This window comes from Eptatretus burgeri, chromosome 6, assembly GCF_056783735.1.
Source record: "Eptatretus burgeri isolate ZD-2024b chromosome 6, Ebu_testis_v1, whole genome shotgun sequence".
In the NCBI taxonomy this organism is placed as follows: domain Eukaryota; kingdom Metazoa; phylum Chordata; class Myxini; order Myxiniformes; family Myxinidae; genus Eptatretus; species Eptatretus burgeri.
Window position 1 is genome coordinate 2,850,540 of NC_140966.1, and position 12,500 is coordinate 2,863,039.

The following is a 12,500-nucleotide window of genomic DNA, read 5'->3' on the forward strand; positions in this document are numbered from 1 at the left end:
TTTTTTCAAGTTTTTTCAACAACACCATCGAGGAGCCACAATGCATGTAACCGCTATTTTAAAAATACTTAATTGAAAAATAAAAAACTAATTTCCTAAATTTTCCTGGAATGTTTGATTGGCACTCATTGGGAGCACCTTCAAGGAAAATTGGGTGGCGTGTTGAGCAGAAGTGATTGCTCAGGGAGAAGCAGCATCGTCCACATACCCCCCCCCTTCCCCATCCCCCCAAGATGGAGACAAAATCTTTCTTGGCTTGCAGAATAGATGGATACTGGGCAACACCCACATTGTTGCTGTCAATTTGGAACAGCTGAAGGCCCAGCACCCTGTGAGGATCGTCATCTAGGTACCCAAAAGCTCGTCTGACGGTTATCTCTGACAAAGGCCACCACAAGTGTACAAAGTTGAGAATTAGTCAGAAGAGTGGAGTCCTATAAGGACTCTGCTCTTACTCAAGGCCTCTTCTCCATCTGGCCAGGTTACCATCTGCAGCTCCAGTATGAGCTTTCCAACCTTGATCAACGAGGTTGGCAGATTGAGCCAGGCAGACACCACTCATAAACGGCCTGACAAACCATTGATGACTCGAGCATGTCCGCAGATTCTTGCATGTCCTTCATTGAAGTCGAGATTATTTGATGAAAACATTAAGGTGGCAACTTCTCAACCTCCAATTATGATGTTGTGTCACCCATTGCATGTTCTGCAATCGATGGAACTGTGTGAGCAGAATCTGGATCCATCATCTACAGAACCTCATTCCACTGTCCTGAAGCCTCTTCCTGTCTGCATTACAAGTCTGGTGTTGGCTTAGTGGTGAGAAGGGTAGGCTTGGGATCTTCGGACCCTGCGTTTGAGCCCTGTTGGCTGCTGAATTAACACCTGGTGGGGTTGACTCCGCCTGTCATCCTTCTGAAGTTGATACAATGAGTACCAGTGTATGTACTGGTATAGGGGCACAGCATCAGTGGCATTGTTGTGCCCCAACAAAATGATAGCTACTGAGGAACCAAGCTGCCGTACGTAAGAAGAAGAAGAAGAAGAAGAAGAAGAAGAAGAAGAAGAAGAAGAAGAAGAAGAAGAAGAAGAAGAAGAAGAAGAAGAAGAAGAAGAAGAAGAAGAATAAGAAGTCTGTCCGCATTTAATTTTATGCTTGACTGCTTTTTCAGGTCATTTTGGAAAGAAAGTCATTCTTATATTCAACAATATATATTTGTTAAATATAACAAATCTTATATCCAGCAATTTCCATTTACATCTCGCTCTCTGAAAACATGGAACAACTATCCTCTCATCTCAACTCTCTCTTCCTCATATGTGGCGACTTCAATTGTAATCATGCCGGTAGGCTGGGCGTGGTTAGCTCCCTCACCTGTCATGGCACTTCAGCAAAAGACTTCTGCGACTCGGGACTGACTCAATCTGTCAACTTCCCTACCCGGATCTCAACCAATGGTACTCCATCTCTTCTGGATCTGATTTTGACAAATTTCCCTGAAAATATCTGTTGCTCTTCCTCCGCTCCAATCGGTTCATCTGACCACGTCCTTGTCAAAGTGGACATCTCTCTGGCTGTTATCAGAGAACCACCTCACCGCCGTCGAGTCTGGCATTTCACTCAAGCCGACTGGCAGGGTCTCCGAGCAGACATCAAACTTAGAGAATGGTCTCCCATCTCTACTTTCTCTGACATCAACTCATCCTGGGAATTCTTTCAACGAAACCTGCTCTCCCTCATGCACAGATTTATTCCCTCTCGTCTTCAGTTGTCCTACCCTTCCTCCCGCCCTTGTTTCACTGAAGCTAGTGGTGAGGCGGTTGTCCTGAAACAACTTGCCTTTGCCTCATGGAAAGCAAACCCAACTGAGGGTAATCTCAGTTCCTTCCATAATGCTTGGAACAAGTGTGTGTCTTTCTGAGGAGAGAGAAAAACACCTTTCTAATCTCAAGTCTGAACTCTCAAACCTCTCTCCCTCTTCCAAATTCTAGTGGCATCTAATCAATACTGCTTCTGATGTGTTTCCGCTCCATCCCTCCCTTACCTCGAATGGCCACACAGCTGAAACTGTGCATGAAAAGGCTGAATACTGAAACTCCATGTTTGCTTCGAAATCTTGTGTCCCAAACACATCGCTTTCTGGACCCACCTTACCAAGTTGCACCCAGCTGTTCCTGGGCTCTGTGTCCTTTTCTCCTGACAAAGTGGAGAGCTTGCTGTCAAACCTCGAATCAGATTCTGCAACGGGTCCAGACGGCATCAGCCCACATGTCCTAAAAACCTGCTCGTCCACTCTCGCTCACCCTCTCTCTGTTTTATTCCCCCTCTCCTTTCCTCAACGTCAGCTGCCATCTGCTTGGAAATCAGCAAACATTCCTGCTCTGCATAAAAAAGGTGCAAAAACAGATCCCTGTAACTACAGACCAATCAGCCTTCTCCCAATCATCAGCAAGATTATGGAATCCACCATCGCTTCAAACAATATATCCTTCCTCTTCTCCAATGGCTTGATTTCCGATGATCAATTTGGTTTCAGACCAGGTCACTCTACCCTGGATATGCTGCTTCTGCTCTCCCATCAATGGATGGAGGTCCTCAATGCCACACAGGAAATCCGAGCCGTATCCCTCGACATATCACGTGCTTTTTGACACAGTCTAGCACCCTGCCCTACTCACCAAACTCTCTTCCTATGGCATCCAAGGACTTCTCTATTCATGACTCGCAGACTTCCTCTCCTGTCACAGCGAACATGGTGCCCTTCATGGAGTTCTCTCATGCCTTCTTCCTGTCCAGGCTGGAGTTCCTCAAGGCAGCGTTCTGGGCCCTGTTCTTCTTCTGGTTTTCATCAATGATCTCTTTGACTCTGGAAAATCATCTTCTCCCTTTGCTGATAACTGCACCCTCTGCCGTACCATCTGCCACCCCTCAGATTGGCAAGCAGCAGCTTCTTCACTCTCTACAGATCTGGATAATATCAAAAGCTGGTCCAACATGTGGAACATGTCCATATCTGCAATGAACCTTCCTGCGAAAGCCACATTTCCAACCTGGCCTCCAAAGCCAGTCGCCGACTGGGCATCCTCCGTCATGTAAAGTCCTTCCTTGGCACACCTGAGCTCCTGACCACATACAATGCTTTCATCCACAGCTTGATGGAGTACTGCTCTCCCCTCTGCTGGTGCTCCCGCCTCTCACCTTTGTTGGCTTCACACTGTGTAAACCAAGGCATTTAGGATGATTGGTATCTCCCGTGATAAGGTTGAGTCGTTGTGTCTCTCACTCTCTCACCGCAGGCAGGTCGATGGTCTTTCTGTCTTATACCGTCTCCTCTCTGGCTTCGCCCCCCCTCCTTTCTCTGTGCTGAGATATGTCCCCCCCCCCCATATTTATGTAGGGTGCTCAAGGTCTGCCAGCAACCCCCTTCTGGTAAAACTACCAAAATCAAGAATCACTGCTCACCTTCATTCTTTCATTCCTCGTTTTTTTCCCACCTTTGGAACAAACTCCCACACTCTCTTCAATCCCACTCTTCTCTCCAGTTCTTCAAAATAGCTGTTCACCACCAGCTCTTGTCTTCCCCATCCAAAACCATGATCTTCTCTACCCCTGCTAATCCACCCCAAACCATCCATCCATTGGGACCATACTCTGTACAGAGCATAACTGCTGCCTAAGCAGTCTCCTTGTCTGATGGACACAATCCTGGATGGGTCACCACTCCGACACAGTATACCAGCAGGCTAGCACTCATTTTGCCAACCTCAGAAGGATGACAGGCAGAGTCAACCCCACCTGGTATTAATTCAACAGCTGAGGGGGATTTGAACTCTGGATCCTAGGATCCCGAGCCCACCACCCTAACCATTAAGCCAACTCCAGACATACCCCAAGCCCACCTACTTCAAATTCCCTGCTTTCTTTCCTGAAAGTCCCTGTAGTGTCCATCTTGTTTACCCTGTGTACTTCACCCTTTCCATCTCCCTTCCACATATCTCCTCATGTCTCTGTTCCACACTGTTTTGTCCTTCCCTCTCCCACCCCTCTTGTCTACTGCTCCCCTTGTTGTATGTTCTGTGTGTTTGCTCTCATACGAGCCTTGACATTGTATACAAAAAAAAAATTCCTGTTCAAAACAAGAATGACCTGCTGTTTGCAGACCATTCTTGCATTAAACATCATTTTGGAAAGATGTACAGCAGTTCGTTTTGGCAATATTTACGATCCTCACAAAGGGGGTGAAACCCATGGGCAACCGAAGTGAAGTCTCTCTGTGAACTGTCCTACGTCTGAAGGTACATTGTCAGCATCCCAGGAAAGACACTGCAATCAACATTGCACTGGGAAGCAGCAGCAATCTTCTTTTATTCCCCCCTTAACTATCTTGATGATGTGAGCCAACTCATTTGCTGTTAAATGACCCCTCACCATTCCTAAGTTGACTTAGACTATACGGCTGGCTAATTTCTGGAGGGTATTGACATGGGTCATGTGCAGCTATTGCACGTTCCGTAAGAGACGTGATTTGCATGTGGATTTGTAGGATCACTCAGTTCAACAATGAACCCCAATTTTTGGGGTTCATTGTCAACATCAATGGTTTTCAACTCCAGGTAATAAAAATATTGAGCTCTTCCTCCAAAATAGGATCAACCTGTTATTCCCAATTATTTGGAGGATCGAAGTTAAATTTTAAGGAAAACAGAATGGAAATCTCAGTCACTGGGTTCTAATTTTGAGGATAAATGCTCCAGCACAAATTAATTTTGTTGCAACTGCAAAAGGAGCACAAATGTAATTCACCAATCTTCGTTTTCTGTCTTGTAAGCATATTTGGCATTGATTTCCGGCTTCCAAACCAATACAAAGCAACTGTGAAAGTTTCTTTGAATACAATGAGTCATGAATGCCGTATCAGAATAGAACGAAGAGAAAGAAAAGCTTTGATTGAAGAAGCATGCTAAAATTATGGGACACTATTCATGGTTGTTCTCTTATTAAAGGTCAAAACTGAGTCTGCAATCCTCACATGACTTACATTTATACATAATTAGCATTGCCTGATGACCTTCTCTAATCATCACAGACTGGACATGCAAATTAATCTAATCCTGTGGAATGCAATCTCTGTCGCATTGTAAGGCTAAATCGAGAACATCCTGAAATAAAGAGGAATAAGAATGATCTTTTGTTTCCAGTTTTCAGCAGCCAGATGAGTCCCTGCTTGCCTCGATTAATATAAAGTGAAGTCCATCAGCCGTGTTATGTTAGCCATACTTGCCTCGAAAACCCTGCTGTTGTAACTTCATGTTTTTAGATCCTCGTGGAGGATCTCTAAGTCTTACTCACGTTGCTGTTCTTGTGGACTTTTTTGTTTCACAGCCTACAGTTTTCATCAAAACTTCCTGAAACTTGGCATATATATGTAAAAATACCCTGCGCAGACTTTGAAATCTCCGATTTTGAAAATTCCTCCTAGAAAAAAAGTTATGACGTCAAAATATCTCCCTCCGCGAATGGAAATCGCCTAAAAAAATTATCTCCGAAACTAGGCAAGCTTTTTGAATTCTGTTTGCGAGAATCGAACAGGGCATTAGCAGAGATGAATTACCGCACATATGAAACATCGCTATGACGTCATTCCTATTTTTTGACATATTTTGTTTCACAACCCAGAGTTTTCATCGGATCTTCGTGAAACTTGCCATGTATATGCAGAAATCCCACGCGCAGGCAGTAACCATCTCCGATTTTGGAAATTCTTCCGAGAAATAAAAGTTGCCGTCATAATATAGCCGCTAATGGCAATCGTCTCTACCGTTATCTCCGAAACTTCGCAAGCTGTTTGAATTTTGTTTGCGGGAATCAAGCCGGACATTAGCACAGATAATTTGTCGCAAACCTGATACATCACAATGATGTCATATTCGTTTTTATTACGTCATCATTAAGAGGACGAGGATCTTAGCTCATTCGAGCTTGTTTTTTCACATTGTTCAACTTTGTTGTCTCAATTGCTGTCTGAAAATGTGCTGTATATTTTTATTTACTTGTTGTTTATCACGATATCAGTTTTTTTTTTTACCAGTGGGCATCATGCTCAGCTAGTTTTCATCCCTGTTTTCTCTCCTGGTGTCTCTAGTCCCCACCCTCCTCTGTCATCCCAAAACTACTATTGAAACATTGCAGACTTCCTTTGCATTAACAATTTCCACCCATGTCCCTCACTTTGTTCTATATTGTATTAATCAGTCATGTTCGACATAGTCTGAATCCTTCCTCACAATCTCGTCTCTGTGCTCTACTAACTTTCCTTACTCTAATCTTTCTATCACACCTCCCCCCCCCCCCCAAAAAAAGAAAATTGAAATACAAAAGATATTTTAAAAAATAATTCCACTTTTTCTCTCCTCTTGAACATTTTGCAACAATCCTTAGTTGTTGTTTCCTTAATATGCCATCAGAAGGTGGGGGTCCAAACAGGGCCTAAAATATCCATCTCTATTTTGAATGACTTTTTGAGGACCGAATTTTGATGTTTTACTCTTTGCACCGAACCACAAACAGCTTCCAATACACGACTTTCAAAATAATGAGGAATACTAAATGAGACCTTTTGCACATACGCAGTAGATGTAACACAAGCCTGGTGTTGGCTTAATGGTTAGTGCAGTAGGCTTGGGATCCTTGGATCCTAAGTTCAAATCCCACTTGGTTGTTAAATCAATACCAGGTGGGGTTGACTCTACCTGTCATCATTCTGAGGTCAGCAAAATGAGTGCCAGCATGCTGGTATACTGTGTCGGAGTGGTGACCTGTCCAGAATTGTGCCCAACAGCCAAGGTGACTGCTTAGGCAGTACCAATGCTCTGTACAGAGTATGCTCCCAATGGATGAATGTATATAACACACGAACAGACGGTTAAACTTTTACCAATAGATGCAGAAATCAAGCATAATTTATCTTGTGACCCTGAAACCAAACAAACAATATATTTGTAAGAGCCATCATAGCTCCCTCCACTCCACTTCCACCGTCCAACTAGGTCAGAAGTTCGTACTATTTCCGGCTTCCAAACCGGAAATATGAGCGGGTGCCCGTTCAGCGAGCTGAGAAATTTCTCCAAGTCTTGCGCATGCACACCGAGCATTTTGGGGTGGATTATGTCATTTTAAAAGTGTCGTATTGTCTTGAACTCCAAAGACTGCCATTGGTGATGACTTTGTCTAGCTCTGACAAGCGTCTGATTCTAATGTCTTGTGGTGAGTTGCTACCGACGTGATATTTTGTGGATCTTTTAAAGTTTTAAGTTGGTCCTCAAAACGTTTTACTTTTCCATAATCCTATTATTCATGCGTGCAATACACTTTGCAATGGAGGATGGGATCCTTCTCCTCAACACTGCTTACTTTTTATATCTTAGTTGTCTGGAGCTTCGTTTGTGTTGAATTTCGGGACAGTCAGCACCACTTCAGCGTTTTTGCTTCAGCTGCAGAGCTTTCCCTCATAGTGAAGCTGCAATATTCTTCCTCACTGGAGAAGGTGCACTCTTTATTATGATTATCACACATTATGCATGCTTGGTGTGGTCACACACATGTTACTCAGATTTTGAGGAGTTTGTGTCCCTTTGTTGGCCTCTCCCATTCCCTTTGGGAATGGGAGAGGTTATTTTAGTGTGGTGTGTACTGTGTGCATGTTTTTATGTGTGAGTGAGTCCACACATCGACCTGTCTTAATTTTGCACCCGGGTTTCACCCTCCCCTTTAATATTGCACCCTATCCAAATAGTGCGTGTTGACCCTGCTGGTCTTAAGACAAGTTTCACAAAGTTTGTTAATCTAACTAGAACATGTTTTCATCAACATTAACCATGTTTGTTTGACACCTTGAATATGGATTATATCCAAGTTATCTCCACCCAGTTCTGAGTCTTTGTTTGCCCACATCATGCATTGTTTGAGAAATGCTGCAAAGCCGAAGGGCTCGATGCGTTTCCAACAAGCTTTAGGCACAGTTCGACAAAGTTGTCTAATTTGAGCGCAACATTTTTAGGTCTCATTGAAACATATGTTAAAATTTACTTTCGATGGGCATTATATCAAAGTTAGAGACTATTCAAACTGTGTAATGCAATTCGTGTCGTTTCATCACCTGCGTCTTGTCTGTGCATCTGCTTGTGGTCAAGAGCCATGCTTTTCTTATCTCAACCCATCGCAAAGAACGTTTGTCTGTGTGCAGTGAGTATCCAGCTAATTCACATTTAAATTCATCAACAGTGTATCCTTATCCTGATTATACATAATTCACGGACCAGTGTTTGTTTATATTTGTGTGTTTGTTTGTTTGTTTGTTTGTTTATTTTTTCCACCACTCCTACAGTTGTGGCTCAATTCCATCCAGACTTGCTGCATATGATCAGCGTGACCCAAATTAATGTATAGGGGTGTTTTTTTTTAATCTTTGCAGGTGGTCCTGGGGAGGGTGAGGGGTGGAGATGCAAGTTCCATATGTAAATGTGTTTCATGTTGCGGCACCTCCAGGTGGGGGAGGGTGCCAGTATTATAAGTCTCTACCATTTACAGTACAGTGTTCCTGTCCCCATGTTTTCCAGTGCAGTAAGGTGTTTTGAATTATAAGCGGTGGGCATGTTTTTGCTTCATGCTCATTACCTGGGTTATTTTTATTTTTATTTTCTGGAGCGATTGAGTCAGCTGTCAGTTGCCTATACACCACCCAAATAAAGGCACGTGTCAGAAGAATGTGTTGCATGTTTGGAACAACATTGCCCTTGGGGTGGGTACTCTGCTCGTATAAATAATACACTGATTACCTTCGCCAAAGGAGAGGGTATTGCATTTGGGTCCGTTTGTTTGTTTGTCTGTCTATTTGTTTGTTTGTTTGTCTGTCTATTTGTTTGTTTGTTTGTCTGTCTATTTGTTTGTTTGTTTGTCCGCATAAAAATTTAGTGTTTCTTTCCACAACCGCTTGTCAAATTGAGACAAAATTTTCACCAGAGTGACTGCTGATGTAGAATGTTGTAATGATAATTATGACGTCATGGGTCACGTGGTGTGGCAGCCATGTTTGAAAAACTGAAAAACTCTGGCCCTCTGTATCTCTAAAACCGCACAAAGGAAAAAAATTGAAACTTGGCACACGGCAAGTACTCCTCATGGGGAATAAGTGTGATTTTTTTTTATGGCATCATAGGTGCCTTCATTATGATGTCATAATTCCATATGTCGAATGCTACATCTGATCAGTATGAAAATTTTTGAGGGTCATCTAATGATAAAATGGTCCACAGAAAAAAAATATTGATTACATCATTGGTCATGTGATTCAGCAGCCATATTGTTTGTTATTTATAAACCTTCAAAAATCTTCTTCTGTGAAGTGGCTGAAAAGATTGAGGCAAAACTTTACATGTGAAACCGCCTATCCATGAGGAACAAAAGCTTCACAAATATGATGTCAAGGTCACATGATTTGGCAGCCATATTGGATTTACCTGAAAACCTATTACAAAAAATCTTCTCCAGAATGGCTGGACAGATTGAGGGGAATCTTCACACAAATGTTCCCCAAGTCTTGGGTGTACAAGTTTGTTAAGGGATAATTGATAGGTCACATGGTTTGGCGGACATATTGGATTGAAGAAAATATTAAATAATCTTTTTTCTGGAACCGCTTAGTCAATCGAAGTGAAACTTCAGAATTATGATCTAGTTGTGATGGGGAATACATATTTTAAATTTCAACTTGATCGGACACATGGTCTGGCAGCCAGATTTATTTTATTTTTCATCTGAGTTTTTTTCTTTTTTTTTGACTTTTACCCTCGCAGAAGGATTCAGAGAGGGTATTGCATTTGGGTTCATTTGTTTGTTTGTTTATTTATTTTTCTGTTTGTCTGTCTGTTTTTTGTCTGTACAGAACTTTTGTGTTTTTCTCCGCAACTGTTTGTCAGATTTGTCAGCCACATTGTTTTATTTAAAATATATAAAAAAACCTTCAAAAATATTTTTCTGTGAAATAGCTGAAAAGATCGAGGCGAAACTTTACACATATGACCGCCTATCCATGATGTCGTAGGTCACATGGCTTTGTAGCCATATTGGATTTACCCTAAAACCTAAAAAATATACACCACGCAAAAGAAGTCCTGGCAAGGGTTTCTAATCTCTGATTGCTCTTTTTCTTGTTTTTTTTTATTTTAATTAGGCTCACTTGGCTGTGCCTGGATGGGTTTGAGGGTAGACGAGTGGCAGCTGAAATGCGAATCCTATAAAGGTTCCTCCTGATGACTTCATCTTTGCTTTTTGCTTGTTTGAGTTCCTTCTGATTACTCCAATGCAGGACTGTACCTATTTGGTCTTCTATTTGATTTGAATTGAATTTATTTTAATCCCATTCTGAATTCAGTTGAATAATAATAATAATAATAATGATAATAATAATCATAAACCACGTCATGGGTCAGAGTCAAGTGTCCGATCAAAGTGGGGTTACATCAAATCGGGACGTCTTGGGACCCGGTCATCATTGCCTGCAGTTATACAATGGCAGTTCTCATGTTTCTTATTAATTACGTAACACACCAGCACACAAACACCACTCAAAACAAGTCTTGGTGCGGGTCTGCAATCTCTGATTGCTCTTTTTCTTGTTATATCTGTTGGTCTCTCTGTCTTTCTCTGAAACTACTCAATCAAGGACCATAAAACCCACATCATTAAAAAAAAGCCTTATCTGGGGAGTTTCGGATGTTATATTATGTTTCTATTATGCGAATGACCTTGTATGTTTTTTTATCGTTAGGCCAAGTTATCGATATTTTTCTGAAGAATTGTGAGATGATGGAATCTCGCAAGATTGTGAATTTAACGTTTCTTTTCTTTCCTTTAAACATTGTTCTTCACGAACTGAACAGGAATGTTGTTAAGAATAGGAAGAAAGGCGGAAGAGATTGTGAATTTAATGTTCCATCGTTATTTACTTTTAACATTGTTCTTAACAAATTGGAACAGAAACAACACAGTCATGTTTTAATGGTTCAGGAATTCACCTTCCTGCTCCACCTGCCTTGTGCTGTCGTTTTGGACTATCATTTGTGCCTAATTCAATTAATGTGTTTAATGTGAATGCAAAAATGATGTGATGCACCCTTTTTGAATTGAATTGCTGGTGGATTAAAAATGTCCATGTTTCATGTGGACAATAAAAATAAATTAAATTGATTGATTGGCCGAATGGCGGCCTCCTGCACCAAATTCTCTTGTGTAATGTTGTTAACAATGGGGGAAGGAAGGGAAGAGAGTTTGGGGTGGGGGTGGAGAGTTGAGAGAGGAAGCTTGCATCGTTGGGTGAGTGAGGGGTGGGTTGAGGTCTTGGGGTTAGGGGGGGGTTGAAGACTAAAAGAAGAAATTGTGAGGGGAGGACAGAGAGTTTGGTTGTGGGGGAGCAGGGGGAGCAGAGAGTGGATAGAGTTGGGAAAGCAGGGTTTGAGGCTTTGGGGGAAGTTGATTTGTGATGGGGAGGCTGAGGACTTGAGTTTGGAGGGGGATTGAGGACTTTGCACTGGGAAGGGTTTTGAAGACTTGTTGTGGGGAGGGCATTTTAAGACAGGATGGGAGGGGTTTGAAAATGTGGGATTGTGGGGAGGGGGGCTTGAGGGGGAGGGGTTGGGTGGGGTGTGGTTGAGGATGTGGTCACATTTTACATTATGCAGAATTTCCATGTGTCCATGCTAGTTATATTATTATATTGGTTCATTTGTATTATATACAAGCCATTCCCTGGCATTTTAAATGATATATATATATATATATATATATATATATATATATATATATATATATATATATATATATATATATATATATATGAGTGTTTACTGGATGATTGTTAGCCTCGTATATTCCGGAAACAAGACAAAAAGTTATTGAAACTGTGATGTGTGTCTCAGTCATTGACCCAGACTGGTTCTCAGATCGACCGTAATCTATTTACCCGAGCATGTTTCTGCATTGTTAAATCTTTATCTTGTTGACTTTTTGTAATGAACTACGTTCATTGTCGGGCATTTTTGGATACAGCAGGCATGTTGCTTTCTGCAAGGGACACGGAGCTCTGGCTGCATATCAAGAGTCGCAGATGGCACTCGAGGGAGTTGTTTCAGGAAGATATATGCCCCCCTAAAAACCCCTTCCCTGCGCTCTGTCCTTGTGTTCATCTCCACACAATTAGGATTTTTGTATGCTTTTCTGTTTAACTGTATGTTTCATGTGTTTCTCTGTGTAATTAGCATGTGATTAGTAATTATGAACGTTCTCCGCATACTTGTCCCATTCCCCTCTTCTCTGCTGTTCTCTGTCACCCATATCATTCTCCCTCTCCTGCTGCCATTGTGTCCCTTCACATTTTACTTCTGTCACTACTTTCCAGCACAAAATTAAAATATTGTGTATTATTAAAATAATACAGTGCAGTTGA

General features: G+C 41.9%; 1 protein-coding gene and 1 long non-coding RNA gene across 6 annotated transcripts in view; one reads left to right on the forward strand and one right to left on the reverse strand.

Annotated features, from left to right (window-relative positions):
- Positions 1-12,500, reverse strand: part of LOC147024128 (uncharacterized) — a 76,599-nt gene that overhangs the window by 55,311 nt on the left and 8,788 nt on the right. The gene's annotated exons all lie outside the window — the stretch shown is intronic.
- Positions 7,133-12,500, forward strand: part of TYRP1 (tyrosinase related protein 1) — an 84,211-nt gene continuing 78,843 nt past the window's right edge. For 3 of the 4 annotated variants that reach the window (XM_085883716.1, XM_085883717.1, XM_085883718.1), the window contains exons 1-2: positions 7,133-7,264; positions 7,426-7,544. Coding sequence is in view for 1 of the 4 variants with exons in the window: in XM_085883714.1 (XP_085739840.1) it covers positions 7,219-7,264 (46 nt within the window). In the remaining 3 variants the exon portion in view is untranslated. The remainder of the gene's footprint in view (positions 7,265-7,425; positions 7,545-12,500) is intronic. The other variant, XM_085883714.1, reaches the window with a different exon arrangement.